Source organism: Botryllus schlosseri, chromosome 1, assembly GCF_051294905.1.
Source record: "Botryllus schlosseri isolate E-star chromosome 1, Bs_hap1, whole genome shotgun sequence".
NCBI lineage: Eukaryota > Metazoa > Chordata > Ascidiacea > Stolidobranchia > Styelidae > Botryllus > Botryllus schlosseri.
This window is the reverse complement of record NC_137236.1, coordinates 5,130,685-5,150,549: the sequence shown is the minus strand read 5'-3', so window position 1 is coordinate 5,150,549 and position 19,865 is coordinate 5,130,685. Positions and strand designations below refer to the sequence as shown.

Genomic DNA, 19,865 nt, shown 5'->3' with positions numbered 1-19,865 from the left:
GATTCTTCCGAACCAAGTAATTCTAATCTAATTTGGAAATGTGCAGCTGTAATTGCAATTCTAATCTAGTTTTAAAATATATAAAAATTTTCTAGCGACGCAACTATGATGACATGGCGTCATGATTTGAGTCCTTAAATCCTGACCGAGTTTATATTCTAATAATTCGAACTCAGTAGGCCAAGTGAGAGATGATTTTTTGAGTACTGAAATGATACGCTCCTTCCACATAAGCAATGATGATCAACAATAACTTGAACTTAACTGACAGGTGAATTACCGATGGAAATTATATTACGAACCTATTTCTCAGTGTGGAAAGTTGTAAACCTCGATTAGACGTATCACAGCATACTTTACATGTAGTACACAGCTCCGCATATTAGTGAAAATGACATTTCTTTGAAGTTTTGATCGACCAACACAAAGTGCAAGAAATAGACATGGTCGTAAAATACGGAATGATCTTTAATGTGATGTAAAACTGCCATGATCTTACTCACGGTCGCATAAAAGGTCCATATTGGTACTTTCCGCATCATCCATTCTGGTGTGACATCATAATTGGGGATACCCAAATACTCGAAAAGAAGCCTAATACTCGATTTAGAACGAAATCACTCATTAACTTGATCTTGCCGAGCTCTGGGTATAGTACGTCCGATATCAAAAAGGAAGCAATAAATGTAGTTTCCAATTTATGTAGTTTAAATTAAATGTAGTTTCACTGGTCCACAAAATTTGTTGCAGAATTGTACTGGCCTGCGACCGCAAAAAGGTTGACAACAACTGATTTAGACTTGTCCAACAGATGATATTTATGTTTTGATGCCATCAATCCTTTATACCTTTCCATTTGTTTTCATTACTGATGAAAGTTTACTAAAGAAGGTGTGCCATCACAGAACAAGAGACTCGTTGCTAAGTGCAACATTTTCTGCTTGTAGTTTTTCATCTTCACGATTGTAAGATGGTTCACATGGATATCAAGGTAACATTTCTGGCAGTAGTGTCAGACTTCTACAAACTACTCACTTTTCAAAATTCTAAACCGGAGTTAATGACCATGAAGATTCTGCCACTAATTAATAACTGATGACACAAATTACTGAATAACAAATGAACTAGGAAATTCGAAGATAGAATCAGTATTTCAAAATGACCGGCGTTTTATTTAAAAATGACAGGTGTGTCAACCCCCAAAACCCACTCACTGGCTACGCCACTGTTTCTAGTTATGACTGTGATCTAGCGATGGCTGCAAAAACATCAAACAACTGAACACCGGTATCACGATTCCCGCCAAACGACGACTCATGTTTTCTAGATGTACGGAAATTGCTTTGGAAACGCATATCAATAACCATGCACTTTTCATAACTACAACTAGAACTACTCGCTTTTCAAATCCGCTACTAAAACTTGAACTACTCAAAAAAAAGTACCAAGCTGGTCATAAATTAGCTAGATTATTAGTTTGTACAAGTTTGTAAACTTGTGTATCTGAATGTGAAATTTGTATTGACAGCTGTGGAACCTATCCGTGAACAATATAGTTGTGAAGATCGGAGAGTTCGCTCAAGCTGCCAAGGTCGACTTTGACAGCCACAAAAAGAATACTTTTTGCAGCACACGAAAGTAAGTATATTGCCCCGGAAGTTGTCGGCAAGTATGGACACAGCTTCAAAGTGAACGCCTGGTCACTGAGTTGTGTTTGTGAGTATCAGCCAACATTGATAAGGAATTTTTGTAAAAGGAGGCTGCGAGGGTATTAGGTGTAGGGCTGAGCAGAATCGAGTAGCTGACAAATTCTAACCTGATCCAAGTATTAAGCTTCAAGTTGAGTATTTGAGTATAACCTCTTGTGACTGCATACCATTGTGAAAATTTTGGAAAGTTCAACTATGCGACCACAAATAACGTAATGCCATTTCTACACCACATTACATAATTTGTATTTTTCAACCATACCTATTTCATTGCAGTTGGTGACAATACGTGGCTGGACCACGACTTCATAGATATGTTGTTTCCAGTAATGCTGTGCCTTTATACCACATGTTTCTTACGCTGCGATACCACAAATCAAGGTTTACAGCTTTCCTCAAGGAAAAATAATATCAAAGCGATAATTCTCGTTAATAATTTAACTCTTGGTGAGCAATTTTAGGTGTTTTGTCTTAACTCCAGTGACTTCATCTGACCCAAGTCTCCTTGAAATATCGAGAGACTTACCTTGACTCAAGTCACAATAAAAAAATGAGTGACTTTCCCTGACTCTAGACTCCTACTTTTGACATGGCCTGGAAAAATCGAGTAACTTGAATCAATTCAAAATATGCAATGACTCGATATGACTTGCGAGTCGAACATGGTGACTCGTTTCCAATGCTGACCTACCATGATTTTTCATAGCATGTTGTATAACATGTTTACGGCTGACAAAATCGAGTACTTCACTGACTTCATTATGGATCGAGTATTAGACATCGAGTCGAGTATGCGAGTACCAACGATAATGACGTCATATAGGGTGAAAACTGTGGAAAGTTGAATTAGGCTACCGCTGAAAATGTAATGCCAGTTCCACATCACAATCAAGATAATTTAGAAGAAAATATTCGACCATACCTACTTCATGACAGTTCGTGACAATGCTGAGGGTTGAACACGACTCATAGACTTCTTAGTGTCAAGGGGTGTACCATTTCAGTACTGGAAATAATAATAATTCATTACTTGACTAGAATCATTCAAATTCATACTCGATTTAGATTTGAGTACTTGCATCATTGTACCCGGCCCTAGTTACGATAAGAGTACGCGCAATATTGGAATTTGGTGCCCAGCCAGCTTGTAATGAGTTGAGTCATGAATCGACTTGAATCACAATTTCGCAGTCACTCGAGTCAATTTGTGTATGGACTGGGCTTGTACGCGAGTCGTTGCGCATCGTTCGATATGAAATAAACTAGACAGGCTGCACCCAAACACTTGTATGTATGGATGGTCAGTAACAGAGTACTCACCACATTTGGCCCGCGGGTTGGCCACCCCTGATATAGCTAGGCCCATTCGATAATTTCAGAGCCGGAGCAGTGGTAATAATGCGGCTCCGGAGCTGGAGCCGGAGCTAATGTATGATAGAAGAGACCTCCGGAGCCGGGGCAGTTTAAATTTACGGCTGGTCCGAAGCCCTGGTTTCAACGTAGAATGCAATGTGTGAAAAAATATCAAGCTGCAACGATGGCAAATTTAATCACTTGAAATTGCTGCAGTATATTTCATAGTTTGTGTTGTACCAGCAATCTTTGAAGAAGATAAGCTTGCAACAAATACTTCAGGTAAATTACCTTCACTATGAAATTACTTGTGATTTACCTGGTTTAAGGTATGTACTATAATTTAATTGTTGATTTATTGTCAGTGATACTTTGCAACGCTTAAGGAAGTCGCCAACTGTACTTGACTCGTTACATGCTGAATATACAGTAGCCTACGACTTTTATGAGATCATATAGTTGAAAAACCTAACAAGCCAAAAGTTCAACTTGTTATATGTTAGCAAAGTCAAATAAATTTTTGACCCCTTATCGAAAACTCAGTGCTATTATCGAGCAGTTATGTCAGCTTACCGTTTTACTTTTCAGGTGCTATTAATAAAGAGACACAGATACCTGTTGGTGACAAGCCATAGGCGACCATTATTCTCAGTAACGAATCAGCACACTTCCATATGACAGAACTGGATGCTTAACCAAAAAAATCGATCGATACTAGGGTTGGATTATCCGGATAACGGTTAACCGGTTAAACGCAGGTTTTTTGATCATCCGATATCCGGATATACATCTGCCGGTTAACCAGATAAAATAGTATCGTTAATAATGTGTTTTAAACTTTTAGGAAGCTTCAATAAGTCGTATTATCAGTGTTTCACGCGGCTAATTAGAGAGAAGCGTGTCCCCAGTTAGCGGGATACGTCAATGCACTGTGTAACGCGACCAGTGATGAGCAGATAGTGCTTTTCGAGACTCCGAATCCCTCCGACAACTTTAGAGTCTGAGGAAAACTCCCTCCGACTCCGAACAGCGCAATCCCAGACTCCGACGAATCTCGTCAAGTATCCGAAACAGTAGCAAGCATGGTACACTTGGTAATGTGTGTTAGTAAATTAATGTGATAATATGGTTGTCGTCATAGTATTGTCTACTCTCCAGTCCCCAATTGCAGTGCAGATGGCTGATTTTTATGCACTTGGTAATCATTTTCGCATGTTACTTGCCATATTAAAACTTTACAAGGTGTCAACTGTCTGTGTTTTGGTTTGTAATCCTAATCAAGAGTGTATTCAGGTCAGAGCTATCCAAAGATATCGGAGACAAAAGTTACAATACTCCGAAATTTTCCGAAAAAATATTTGTTGTAAACTCCGACAACGCTCCGACTGTCACAAAATCGGCAAAACTCCGCTCCGAATCCACTCCGCCCCGATGCTCATCACTGAACGCGACGCAATCTCCCGCTGAGAAGATCGCCAAATTAGGTCATTGATTGCCGCGAACTCGGCTATCGTTGCTGGCCTGGTTTTTCGAGTCTTCAACAAGCCGCTGTTTCGCTGGCAGAATCACATCTGCAATAGGCTCTGTGGACATTATACCATCACTGGCCTACATAATCGCATCTCCATTGGCTTGGTGCTCACGATCTTATCGCTAGCCTGCGCAATCGCATCTGCAATAGGCATGGTACGAACGATATCATCGCTGGCGTAACCATAGTCTCGGGCCTGGCATGCGTTGGCTCCTATCACTGGTGGCTTGGAGACAATATGCCGCTGAGATTATTTTGAACAGCGATTGTGATTAATGAGTGACATTGCGAAACTGAATGACATCGAATGTTCGCATTTCCGAAACATGTTCGTGCGTGTAAGCGTATTTGATTTCCGCAGATACTAAATTCGAAAAAAAAAATCGAAACCACCTCGTTTTATTTAAAACGCCCTTTTATTTTTCGGCTCGCTACGGGCCTGATCATGTGAATTTCTCATGGAGGAATTAGAGCGAGCTATCATGTCGGCCTCAATTCTGGTATCAGCTACTCTTCCTTCCAGTACTGGACATCATTGCTTACTATAATTCAGCCCATTTTGTGGAAGCAGAAAGAGCATTTCATACGTGTGGACTCTTTGTTACAAAACTACGGTCCCGGCTACAGGATGCCACTATTGATGCGGTGTGAGGAGAGAGCTGCAATTACACTGGGTAATGATTTTGCGATCCATTTTTCATGCAGACCTCGTGAAATCGATTATCTCACTTAGGATTCACTATCCGGTTAACCGGTTAGCTAAATTCCAAATATACGGATATATCCGTTATCCGGATAGTGGAAATTATTGATATCCGAACTAACCCTAATCGATACCAATCCAACTTTGAAGTCTTCTATGAATATGGGTGAGTCCTTATTTATATAACCACTAATTGATTTTATTTTAAAAAAACTTGCTCTTTGAAATTTAGGATAATTCTACAAATCAGAGATGTCATGTTAGAAATCCAACTCTGACAATGGCTCAAATCAATTCATGTGTGTCGCGACAACTCTAAAGCATATCAGAATTTTTTTGTCTGAATCCAGTTTCCAAAATGACAGAGATTCGGATCTGGTCGACGTCTAGGAATCCACATTTACTCTAATCTCAAATTCAAAATGTAATGTTCAAAGTGAAAAGGAACCCCATATGCGTATCAGGATCAGCAGATATCGTAGACCCAAATTGTGACGTATGTGACAGTAACAAAAATTTGTTACCACTCGCTATATGTTACATTTCTGTATATTTGAAGAGCTTCTTGAGGTACAGAACTTCAATATACAATTGAATAGTATATTCATATTGAAATGAACCCGAATATTTTCGACTGACACTCCTCAGGGATAATCGTCAGCAACTAGTAGAGAATTGGAAAGAACATAGTATATCAAAAATCGTATCACAAAATATGACGTCACCAGCATGAAATATCGAATGAGAGAGCGTTCAATGTACTATTTTTAGGTGGTACACGAACTCTTTTTGTTGACAGAGTTTTGGTTGGTGTATTTTGATAAAAGTCGACTTCGAGGCACACAAATGGAATTGTGAACGGCCCCGCCAAACGATTCGAAATCGGTCGTCTCTATATTATTCGCACAGATCGGATTATCTAACAGATGTTTGCCAATGGCAGAATTAATGGCCTTTGATCGATCAGCATCAATCTTAAGCAGATGAGTCAAGGGTGAGCTTTTCACTGAGCGTGATGCACGTGTTCTGATAAATCTGGGGACATGTTGGTTTATGCATTCCTGCAGACGTTTTGACGTTCTTCCCACGTAGCCACAATCACAGTGGCACTTATATTCGTACACTACATTACTTTCTTGAAGTGCAGGGAGAACGTCTTTGCGTGTTGAAGGGGCGCAGTTGTGTTGTTGTAAAAATCACATTGGTTTTGACTGAGTCGTAACACTTACTGGCCGCAGAAATCAATTGTTTTTCAAAGCGGGTGGAAATGGGGCCAATTCAAGGTAGATGGATGTAAACATCTTTTCTTGTTCGTTCGGTGGGCTCTGTTTTTCTGTGTTGAATTGCGCTCATTTCCTCTCTATGCCACGGCTGATAACGGTTACCCTGAACACGTCATCAGCCAATAAGTACTCCAACCTATTCAAGTACTCTTGTACTTTTATACTGAGTACGTCTATCGAATAATACCAAAATGTTATTAGTACTTGTAATTGATTATAAATTTACACGAGTGCGGTTGTTTCAATCTATCTTTTTATCATACAGGACCACACCGAAAGTGATCCTGTGTCCTCTGATGGGATGCCTGACTTACAGCGACCAGCAACGTAACTTCACAACCTACTAATTGCAACTGCTGCAAAATACGGTTGCAATCATAGTCTGGGAGCTCGCTTACAATACCAACACTGTATGTTGGAAAGCCCGTACATGAATATTCCATCTACTTCAGAAGACGATTCGTGATACTCTTGTTTCAACTTTGTGTGATTGTGTAATTGCCTTTTTCATTACATTCATACATTCGCGAATGAAATCCCTATGCTTTGCTGTTGATTGTCTTTTCCGCAGGGGTGTAGCAAGACACAAGGTTGTGAGTCACAAGTCCGTCTTACGTTTGTGGTTTTGACTTGAGTCGTTTTCGATTCGCTCACGAGTCAAGTCTGATTCCAGCTCCAACTGTGGGTTGCTAAGGAGTGTATAGTCTAGATATCCCTGGTATTACTGGCCAGTCTCGAGTTCAAGTCATGCTAGAATAGTCGGCCTGGGTGAATAGAGTCTCCCGCATTCATAATATGTTCATATGTCTCACCCTTAACCAGAGATAGTCAGAAAAGGAGTTTTTAAGCATAGCCTTACAAGGGGTGGTCCAAAGTATTCGGCGTCAATACTTAAGAGGGAAGGTCGCTGCATAGCCTACATTTCTACTGAATTACAAGCAGGACATGCGATTTTCAAGACATGTCATGACCAGCCTACTAGTGGCAGCAGATGACATGAAAATCATGTCACCGTCCCAATGGCCTATCATTATTTATCGAAGTACAGTTGTAGTAGTTGTGTGAGGTGAATGTTTGGAGTCGGTGAGTTTAAAGATACGAGACTCAGAGTTGGACAATATTGTATGTAATATACCGCGCTATTCGGGCTGGAAATAATAAATAGGAGCGCATTACGCTGTTGTTTCGCGCTGTGCTGAAAACTTGCGATAACGGTGAATCCTCAATCCTTTCTTGACGTATTCAGAAACGAAGTAGCCTACTTCTAATGTTTCAGACTCCTTACTACTTGGTGATTAATGCCCGTGGCATCGCGATTACTGAATATACTTCCAGGATGTACTTTTAATATAATTTCCACTTTCACTAGTTCCAGGATATATTTTGGGAAATTTACGGCGCTAAACTTTATCTACTTTTACTTAAGTACCAACTATAAATAGTTTGACCCCGGCCTATGCGGACAATCAGTTGTGCGCTACGCAGTTGGATGAAACACGATTAAATAGCTCATCGATTCGGTGATTTTGACGTCGCTAAAATGTTTCTTTCGTAATATTGATATTGCGCAACATTTTGTATTGTCCGGCATGCGTACATCAATGGCTTCAGGGTTCAGACCCTTTCATTCAATCTCACAGAATCTTGAGTCACTGGGATGGACGATTCAGTTTAAAAAACTAATATTGAACAAAAATAGGGGCCCTTGTGCAATGTAGGATGCAAAGAACATTCTAATGAATTTCCACAATGAGTAACAAAAGCTAGAACTAGACTCATTTTACATAACTCGAAACTAAAACTACTTTCTCTTAAAAACTCACAACTTACTTGAAAAATACGGTAATTACTCAATTTAAAAAAATAGAAACTAAAACTAGAAACAACGACCTTTCCGCCCGCAAGTGTTACTCAAACACAACTGACTAAGATTCAACTCCGAAGAATTAGTTAAGTACAAATTAGATAAAATTGGCATATACAAAGGACGGGCTTATCGAAATTGAAATAAGATAAGTTTCGGCCACAACAAACTGACTCCCTGGCTACGCCACTGTTAGCTGTGTGATGACTCCAAGCTGACAATCCCTGTAACTGTAAGCACATCAAACAACGGAAAACCGGTATCACGATTCATGTCAAACGACGACACGTGTTTCTAGTTGTTTGAAAATTAATATTTTTTCAAAAGGCGCAACTTGAAATAGAGCTACACAAAAAAACTAGCAGTTAGTTGACAGTCGACCAACTTGATCGCTAGTTTGTACAAATCAGCCTAGCATTAGGAATCTTTTCTCAAATGTGCAACTAGAACTACTCAAAAACCAATATTTAGTGGCCCATCAACAAAACAAACTAGATTAATAGTGCGTTCAAGTCTACTCTGGTGCGGTCGCTACCTGATGTGTGTCGTGATCGGAAATTATCATAACTTGATCGAGAAACGACTATATTCAATTGTTTTGTGCAGACCTGAGGAGCCAGGACCTGCTGTTAGTAGGCCTAGTATACTTTCCTACATTCAACTCTTCTTCACAATCCAGGATTGGGTCGCGACGAACCACTGCTTATAGTTTGTCAGCATTAATCGAAGGCAACAGTCACGCGTTCTTGCCCCGGCAGCTTGAACAAATGTACCACGACAAGTTGCCTTTTCACATGTATTGATCGGATAAGTTACTTTAATAAGCACTTTAATAAGAGTTTAACTAATGCGCATGTGCACCAGAGATACGTAGGATTCTTTATCATGATAACAAGAGATGTGCAGTAGAATACGTCCAATGTTCAAGAACATCAATGAGCACAGAGACCAGCAAAAGCATGTGGTATCTGTCACACGCACAGCTATCATTGTACCAATGCGTCTCAACGGAGTTGAACAGTGTCCATTATCACGTCACAAATATTTCCAACCACCCTTTTGTCGACTGGTTACTTGTATGGGTGGGCACAATAACACACAATGATTCAAGAATTATATTCAATTATTTGAGTTAGTGGTGACATACGAGTATGTGGTGCAAATTAAATCCTCCTTACCCATGAGAGTTAATTTATCAAGGGTTTAGTTTCGTACTCTTTTCCATTGCGGAACGCTGTAAACCTCGATCATTGGTATTGCAGCATAGGAAATATGCAGTACAAAGCAATACAAGCTATTAGAAATGACAGATCTGTGAAATCGTGAGCTGAACTCAACATATCAAACGGAAGTTTAATGTTCAGAGTCAATATTGCTGCTAAAATTCCGCATACATAGTGGAAGATGCCATTATGCATCATCCAGTATGGCTATTAATGTGAGTCTTGAGCTTATCCTTACGAGTGAATGCTTTCCCACATATATCACATTTATGATCTTTGCCACCAACATGTATATCCATATGACACTTAAGGTTACTCCTATGAGTGAATACTTTCCCACATACATCACATTCATGATTTTTAACACCAGCATGGATATTAATATGTTGTTTCAGGCTAACCTTCCACATAAATGTATTCCCACATATATCACATTTATGATATTTGTTACCGGCATGCATGTCCATATGATGCTCGAGGTAAACCTTCTGAATGAATGCTTTCCCACATATATCACATTTCTCGTTTTTGACGCCAGCATGGGCATCCATATGGTACTTGAGGTGAACCTTCTGACTGAATGATTTCCCACATATATCACATTTATAATCTTTGATACCTGCATGTGTATTCATATGAAGCTTGAGGGTTACCTTATGAAAGAATGCTTTCCCACATATATCACATATATGATTTTTGACGCCAGCATGAATATCCATATGTTTCTTGAGGCCACCCTTGCATGTAAATGTGCTCCCACAAATATCACATTTATGATTTTTGTCACCGGCATGCCGTGCCGTATGCTTCTTGAGGTAACCCTTCTGAGTGAATGCTTTTCCACATATATCACATTTATAATTTTTGACGCCAGCATGAATATCCATATGCTGCTTGAGGTGACCACTCTGACTGAATGCCTTTCCACATATATCACATTCATGATCTTTCTTACCGGCGTGCATATCCATATGTTGCTTGAGATCACTCTTTCGTGACAATGCTTTCCCACATGTATCACATTTATGATTTTTTATGCCAGCATGGATATCCCTATGTTTCTTGAGGCCACCCTTGCATGTAAATGTGTTCCCACAAATATCACATTTATGATTTTTGTCACCGACATGCCATGCCGTATGCTTCTTGAGGTAACTTTTCTGAGTGAATGCTTTCCCACATATATCACATTTATGATCTTTGTTACCAGCATGTTTATCCATATGACGCTTGAAGTTTACCTTATGAGAGAATGCTTTCCCACATATACCACAGTTATGAGTTTTGACGCCAGCATGAATATCCATATGTTGCTTGAAGTGACCGTTCTGAGTGAATGCCTTCCCACATATATCACATTTGAGATCACCCTTTCGAAAGAATGCTTTCCCACATGTAGCACATCTATGATTTTTGATGCCAGCATGCGCATAAGTGTGAAGCTTGCGGTTAACTTTTTGAGAAAACGGATTCTTGGCCATATCGCACGGACAATCTTTCATCTTATTGTGAAAGTACTCATCAGAAGTTGACAAAATGATTTTATTTATTACACCACCTGCTATGTATTATAGTTATAGTGTTGAATAAATCTACACAAATTGCATCATTAATATGTAAACAGCATATTTGCAATACTGGTATATCGGATTTGAGTCGTCAGTTTAAGAAAAAATAGGTTGCATAAAAACTATGAAAACACTGTAGTCATATGGAGTGATCATGAGACTGGTGTTCTGGTGTACGATGTTTTCACAGCCATTGCTAGGTAAGCGTATCCAGGGGTTGGTTTCAGGGGTCAACACTCCTCCCACTACAATTCTTTCGAAAGACATTTCGATTCCGATATAATAAAAATTGGTGTGTTGTTTCGGAACTGAATCTATTTCGATGTAAGTTAGTTAATTGACAATTTATGAAGGTTGACAGTTGAAAATTTAATCCTAGGTACAAGTTTTGAAAAGTACTGTAATTTTCCGAATATAGTGCGCGCAGGACCTTAACTGCCGCACCCCAAACCCCCCAATTGGGGGGGGGGGCGAGCTCGAAGGGGGCCCAAAATTATTTCCAGAATTAGCCTAAATTATAAAGTATTTTTTGTAAATTTACGCGATTTAAAAAAAAAGCCAAATATCTTGATTTTAGGGTATTCTTCCCCCAAGTTAAAATATGCAAGATTTATAGAAATGGGCATATATTTTGGCCATTACCGCGCCACGATGCACAAAGACACATACAGTTTTAAGCCATTTTACATGTGACTCCAAGAAGTGTGCCAGAACGATCGGTAGCACGAAAACCTTGACCGAAAAGGGCTGCCCTTATTCTGACCGAAAACTTACAAAATACATATAGGTTTAATTGTCCATAGGCGCCTAAATGTCTGGCGCCGAATGTTTCTGTCTTGGCAATCTGAAGAATCTCCAATTTGAAATCATGTGTGTCTTTTATCTTAGTAGCCTGCGTTTGGGCGATTCTATATTTTTTGATATAGCAGACAAGGAGTTCATGAAATAACATCATGTTACGGAGTCATACCAATGGGGCCCTACAGTTTCCAAGACGCCTCACTCAGCTCTACCGGTAAATCTGATTGTGTGAAAAATGATATGAGACAGGCATGTAATAGAATTGAAATTACAGAATCCTGAAAGGCTACTACTAAACTTTGTCCAGGTGCATTACTATAAAACAGTGAACACTCGGTGTCAGAGAGAGAGAGAGTGGTTTATCGGTATTGACTGGTGCCGACGATATGATCATGACGATCTTCGTGTCAGCCAGAACCAGGGTAAATGGTTATTTAAATTAGATAACCACATAACATAATACCGAACCAGGGTAAGCTAATACGGAATGTATCTTACAAAAAGCAATAGCAGCAATAACAACGAATATATGAAACACATAACAGTTGAGTTACAGACACTCACAATCAACGTGCGAAAAAGAACAAGTACGTTGAGGACTTATAACTAAGAATGAACAACGTACAAGCATTGAGTAGTATCTACAAGGGTTGTAACCAAGTCACAAGGCTCCGAGTCACAAGTCAATCTCATTTTTATATTTTCAACTCGAGTCATTTTCAATTCCCACTGAGTCAAGTTCGAGTCCAAGTCAGCGAACAGAGGATCGAGTCCGAGTCATGGTATTATGACTCGAATCCGAGTCCAAGTCATTGTGTTGACTGCTCAGCTTCCTGTTAAAGTCTTCCTAAGCCCACTTTTTAACTTTGTTTGGTGATATGGAATGGTTCGCATTTATAATATATCAATTTTCCTCACTTTTAGCAGTTCCTGGTCGCATTTTCAAGCACCAGTACCAACAAACGATATCCCAATAGTGTGTTGGCTTCGAAATTACAATGAAATGGTATTTACTCTGAAAAAGAGTCCAGCATCCCTGTTTTAAATTCTTAAATGTCAATGTCTCTGTTTCACAGTACCAGTGTTTTCATATTGGATTAGAAATAATATTATAGCTATACAGCTTTTCCTGAATTAGATTAGAATTAGAAATATTGAAAACTAAGAAATTGAATCAAGTTCAGTTCATATCAAATCGGAGTTAATTCTTCTAAGCACGAGTATGGCGCGTATCGTACTGTACAGTAGTCTTATAGCATTTTTAGGAAAAGCAGAAATGAGATTGAAAATAAAATAAAACAGAGAAACTTTTCACAAATTAAATTATATTTAGATTTCCTGCATTTGCTTTTTACTCTGATTAGACAACTAGATTAACCTAGTTGACCAAGTATACACAGTATTGCAAGTATTAGGAACAACTTCGGTTTTAATCTTTGTGGGTGATTTTGTGGGGACTGCACTGCCTTGTCTGGATAGGAATTTACTTTGGTAATCTGTGTGATGTATGGCTTAAATTACATCGGCACTGCACAAGCCAATGCCAATAACATATATAACTACTATTTTACCGATTACCCCAGTGCAGTGGTTCCCAACCGGTGTGCCGTGGCACACTAGTGTGCCAATTGGGCTGCTCAGGTGTGCCGCGAGAAAATGCGCTAAACTGGGTCAAAGTATAACAAAAATCTAAATTTTGAGTGTGTCATTGTTGGAGTTTCTATTGAATTTACTACATCAAGACACGCGATGTACAATCCGATGCAGTGAACAGATACAAGGATATCGCGACGGCCATAGTGACGTTATCTCAATTAGGCATCCCCATCACGTCATGGATTGGGTCTTTTTCTGGCTTTTATTGTAAAGACACTCTGAGCATTGCAACGTATATGGTCGGAGAATCTCATTAATCTGCGACGCTTCGTAACTTGCTACTGCACTGCCATGAATGAAAGTGGGGCCTCCACCGTCAATGGGTGTGATGCACTAGTTTGCCCACATATAGTAGCATTTAGGACGATGAAAGATAGATAACTAGACTCGGGCTATTGGACCGTGATGTTGAGGTGTGGCCGAAGGTGACCTTTTACTTGTCACCCCATCCGAACCGGAGGCAGAACAGGGACGTGACGTAGTTGACCTTTTTCTGTTTCTATTTGTAGTCGTATTCTTGCCATGTCTTCGTTATCGATGATAATCTTATACTATGCCAATATAACATATTTTGATTCCTAAGATGCCAACTTATTGCACGGTCCACTTTTTGTAAGACACTGCTTTTGCAGAGCCGAGGACGAGTAGGAGCCAACACCTAGGAAGGCATTCCCACCAACGAGAAATGTATACTTATTTGGAAGTGACGTTCACGTTTACAAATTAGAATTGCCGACATAGCCATTCACATTGTGATTTTTAGGTAGCGTGCCAGCATTGCAGGTAAAAGTAGGCTCAGGGCGCAACGTAATGTTGCAGGCGACAAATTTGAGAATTGAGAAGCAATGTTGATCAAATTATTCAGTTAACAAATTTCACCGGTCCTGAGGTTTATCATCCCGGTTTGTTGGAACTGCAATTGAACAGAAGCTGGCTGCCAGTAAGACTCTTGACAGAGGTATTGCTATCCTCACAGAAGCTATTACACGATCTGCATGGAAAAGCGTTTGGCTTCACAGTATAGACACCTCTATACGCGTCTGTATTTGTTAGTGACGATCGCGATTAGACTCTTTCATGCGACGGTTAATTACATCGACAACGAGGTAGTGGGCAGACTTTGTTGTCAAGCCAATCTTATGAAATTAACCTCAGCCTGAAGTTTGAACGAGGTCTCAGCAGGCAAGTTATGTGGCAACAGAGGTAATGGTTGATAATTCAAAACCTCACACGGATTGAGAGAAAGTCCTTATTCCTGCCTGCAATAAAATTTAAAAAAAAAAGAAGAATTGAAAACGACCCCCATGTCAAATTATACCATTCGTAGACGTATTTGTGACATGTCCGCAGAGATAAAAGAAAACTTAATTTCTTCTTTGAAGCATCGAAAAGCCTACTTGAGTACACCGAAAAGGCAGAAATATTTCGTCAGTGACCAGTGATCACCTATATAATACTGTGGTTGCTGCTATACGCATTCTGGTAGTTTGCTTTTGCCGTAAGCCAAAAGAGTTCAGAACCACTGTGCTAGTATGCCGCGAACTCTTTTTCATTTTCAAAGTGTGCCGCGAGGTCATAAAGGTTGGGAACCACTGCCCCAGTGCATTCAGCCGATATACAAAAGATACAGCACTGATTCAACTTTACAGCCATTGCTGTGTTTTACATGAAATAAACTAAAATACCTGCATCTGAACATACCTGCAACTACTACTACTTTTTCAGAGTACTTAAGTAGGTTTTGATTTCTTGCACTAATGACTGAGTATTCTAGGCAAAACTAGGCCTAGAATACTTGCTTCTTTACTTACTCAGAAATCGCTATTCTACTTCTAATCGAGTATAAACGATGATAATTTTGACCCTCACTGCCTCAAACTTTATGACATGTGAGATATTAATGAATTGCCTGCTGTGACAGTAGCAAATATTCAAAAAAAGAGCTTCAAAGGTGCAAAGGCTTTAGTGGAGAAGAGTTCGATATGAACAGCAGTTGAGCATGGGTCAAGCAACTAGGAATGGGTGTGAAATCTCTGAAAGGTTCAGGTTCTGTTTGAACGCGAACGTGAATCTTGTGACGTCACATGACGTCCTATTGCTAATTCCCATTCTGCATTTCAGTGAAGTGAAAGTACAAGTACAAGTAGTAGTAGCTCTTGGCTCGAAAAAGGCTGGTGACCCCTGTCCCTGGAATAATGACAGAGGAATAGATACAATTTACCAAGATATAATCTTTTACGATGGTATATTTTTCCGAGTTCTTATAACACTTCACACCTAAAAGTGGCGCATACTTATCGCCAAACTACTTTCTACTTTTCAAGTACGAACTAAGTAGTTTTGCTAGTATCTGTTCATGTAGAAGAGGAAGTAGTCAAAACACATAAACAGTTGATTATGTAGTGCAAGTAGCCAAAACCTACTTGAGTAGTCTACTGTCAAAAAGTAGAAATACCGAGTGACTGACCACCACCAATTTCCAGTGAATAGACAAATCGATTTTTTCGAGACAGACGACATCTAATATAAATTTTCGAGAGATTTCATACTGAGAACTGTGTTACTGGCAAGTACGGCCATGCACAACGATCCCGACTCCCGAGTATTAATTCTAAAGAATCGAGTGAGATGATCCCGTTGAGTACTGTACTAAAATTATAGCCTCTTTGCCACTAATACCGATAGTACAAAGCTACACGATTGTGAAATGACATATCTGGGAAATGGTGATCAACCTACAGCTTTGTCACAAAATGCACAATAATTTTGAATGTGATGTTGAACTGGCAGTATATTCTGTGTGGCGGCGAAAAGGATACATATTTTGAATTTTATTTGTCATTCATACTGAAATGACTGAACAATAATACCGTACTTTGCCCAGACTGCTCATGACTCGGAAGCAAATTTTTGAGTCAAATTTCAAGTCATGAAATAGCCTAGTCCAGTGCTCTTCAACCGGGGTTGTCGTACACCCTAGGGTGTACCAGAATTTGCAAAGGGTGTACCACTCGGATGGGGTGTACAGGGGTGTACCAGATTCGAATTACAATGAGCCGATGGCTAGCTATCACAAAGGCAGGTTTATGGGCCAGTACAGGTTGACGCACAGGTTAATGAGCAATATGGTACGATGTTATCTCAAGTGTAATACTGTACACCGCTTGATTGTGATGTCATAGGCAAATATTTCTCCTATTCATTTAGCCGTCGGCAATAGACCAATGGTTCCGGTTGGTGTTGGAAAGTATGCAGTTAACAAACATGTGTTCAGCTAGTCATTTGTCTTTTAGTGATTTTGGCGGGAACCGCCGCGATAGCTGAGACTTCTTGAATCGGTACTTCCAACCGACGTTAACAAATACCGCAATGCACATAAATGAAGTGACGTAGCCAGCCAGGTTCGAAACAGCTTCCATGTTGAAATCGAAACCCTTTTGTGTTAAAATGCCGATTTTATGTCCAATATTTCGCAGTACATTTGCAATTTAGTATTTTGTTATTAGTGATGCAAATCAGCGAAAAATAGACTGTATATAGCGGCATACGATCTGAGGTTACTGACATCTCTTGCAGCCCAAGTGCTACTATCGACTGTGTGTGGTGTGGGGCAGGCCTGATACGTAGTAGGCTGGTGCGCCTGCTATCATCGCTGATCTGAATTACCGCTTCTGCAGCAGTAACTTTACCTACTCCCTCCACAACACTGTTACATTTAGGTTGAATTATCGTTCGTAATGTCATGCTGTTTTTGGGCTGACACGGAATAAATTCCAATTTGCGTGGCGGGCGGCTTAACTGGCTGCGAAGTGCGAATAGACTCTGTGACCAAATACTATTTTATTCAAATCCAAATTTTTTGACGGCAATAACTCCGCTTCTACTGGTTGGAATTGAACCAAATTTGAAGAACATCGTTTTCATAGATAATCTCATACTTTCATGGGTGAACAGAAAAATTTCCAATTTTTCGGTATTTATTTTATCTAATAAATAGAAATTTTCTTCTCCCGTAGCAATCCGGCTGCGGGTTGGAATTGAACCAAATTTGTTGTGCAGGCTTAAGTTAGGTAACCTAACAATTTTATCAAGTAGCCAGTACGATTTGAGAAAAAAAGTCATTTTTGAAGACCCCTAATGAACAGGGGTGTACGAGTTTTGAGCAAACGTTAAAAGGGTGTACCACGTCGAAAAAGGTTGAAGAGCACTGGCCTAGTCTACTTTGGAAAGCGTTGTGATTAACATCAATCCTTTATTCACTGAAGTTCACTTTTGTTTATGCTGTCGATATGGTTAGTTCCATCGGCATGCAGTGTCATCTGGCATCACAGACAAATCAGATAATAGCCTAAACTGGCGGGCCAAACTCCAGTACTTGAGTGATTACATTCCGAATCGAGTATTGGGCTTGGAGCTGAGTCAAGCATTCGAGTATCCCTCATTTTGACGTCACAACAATATGAAAGCTGTCGATAGTTCAAATATGCACATGTTATGTGATCATATTGCCAGGCCTACTTTGCAGTAAAGATTACTTGGTATTTTACTGTCATCCATTTCACTGCAGCTTATAACACTGCTGTTCATCGGTTCGAAAAAATGTCAGTTCCAGTAAAGAGCGGAAAAATTTATACTATCGTACATGTTTTGTATGTTGCGTGTCAAAGAGCGTAAAATTTCCGTGATAAAAAATGATATCTCACCACTCGACTCAAATCAATAGAGTTAATACTCGTGTCATATTCCAGTCCTCGAATCATTGTGTGTGAATAGATCCAAGTATAATATTGTTATTGAGATTTGTAAATAATCAATATTCAATTGAGTGTATATAACCTACAATTGGTTCCTTCTTTGCAATTACTACGGAATTTGGTGACAGCATTTCCCTCAATATTCATTTTCCCTTGTACACAAATATGAGATCAATGACGCTTTTATTCTGTATGTTTATAACCTTGATGCAGAATTTCAGATAATAAACAAAGATTTTACATTCAATAATACCTACGCATTTTAATAGAGCATACGCCAGGGTTGTAATGACTCGAGTCACGATTTTCTGACGACTCAACTGGACCTGAGTCATTTTCTAGAAATACAGAAATGACTGGGTATTGACTCGACTTGCGCATGACTCAAACCAAGTCATATGACGAGAGACTCAGGCGGCCAAAAGTTACATTGAAATTTTGAAGAATAGTAAGCCGTAAGCCAAAAAAGTTCAGATCCACTGTGCTGGTTTGCCTCGAACAATTTTTTCATTTCCAAAGGGTGCCGCGAGAATAAAAAGGTTGAGAACCACTGGGGAATCCCATACATAATTATGCATGATGCATATAGGCCCTATACACCCAAACATTAAATTAAACAATACTGACTTGACTATAATACTACTTGACTTTATATTGATTGGAGATTTGAAAATATTTAGACAACTTCCTAAAATGTTTCTTTGCTCTAATTTTAATATAATTTGAGACATGTGTCTACTGTCTATGCTCTTATTTTAATTCTAATCTAATATCTGGTTTTCCTGAAATTCCTACAAAGAACTGCATCGTGTGAAACGATCCAAACTTGGTGTACAGGCATTTGCCATTCTCATGCTGATCAGAATCAACTTGGATTATTATTCGCGTGTACAGTAATCCCAAACCTAATTCAATTTGAAAAAGTTTTCTAGTTGTCCAAGTCCAAGTCATAAATATTGAAATTCATTAACGTTGAAGTTCTGGGGTAGAACTGATTGGTGATGGTCATGTTGTTATCCATAGGAAAGGACTCAAAGGTGTTGAATTGATCCCAGCACTGGCTACACCTATAATAGGTCCTATATGGAATCTCGGTTCATTTTATGAAATAAATCCTGCGAGATGAGAGCTTTTCTGTATAGAATAATTAAGCAAATAAACAGAAAATCCTGTGTGACGTTGCCACCAATTCCATTCCGGGCTACAAAAGATGGCAGGACTAAACTTCAAGATTTTAGCACATCTTGCTTTTAGACAATAAGAATGAATAGACCTACATCATTTCAATGCTGTTAAAAACTCAGATTTTGTGAACCAAGCTTGGAAATACACAACTATAACTACTCACTTTTTAAAATGCGCAACCAAAGAACTAGAACAACTCAAAAGGACAGTATATCGCTTTAACTTGACTAACAAA

General features: G+C 39.3%; 4 protein-coding genes across 7 annotated transcripts in view; 3 read left to right on the top strand and 1 right to left on the bottom strand.

The window, feature by feature from the left end:
* Positions 1–19,865, top strand: part of LOC145436146 (serine/threonine-protein kinase PLK1-like) — a 992,061-nt gene that overhangs the window by 186,163 nt on the left and 786,033 nt on the right. The window lies entirely within an intron of this gene.
* Positions 1–19,865, top strand: part of LOC145443015 (uncharacterized) — a 290,638-nt gene that overhangs the window by 113,988 nt on the left and 156,785 nt on the right. The window lies entirely within an intron of this gene.
* Positions 1–19,865, top strand: part of LOC145441575 (uncharacterized) — a 232,529-nt gene that overhangs the window by 202,208 nt on the left and 10,456 nt on the right. The gene's annotated exons all lie outside the window — the stretch shown is intronic.
* Positions 9,226–18,593, bottom strand: LOC145434235 (uncharacterized). Its single transcript, XM_080311619.1, has one exon. It carries the CDS (start codon positions 11,166–11,168, stop codon positions 9,861–9,863), a length of 1,308 nt encoding a protein of 435 aa, XP_080167745.1. The 5' UTR covers positions 11,169–18,593; the 3' UTR covers positions 9,226–9,860.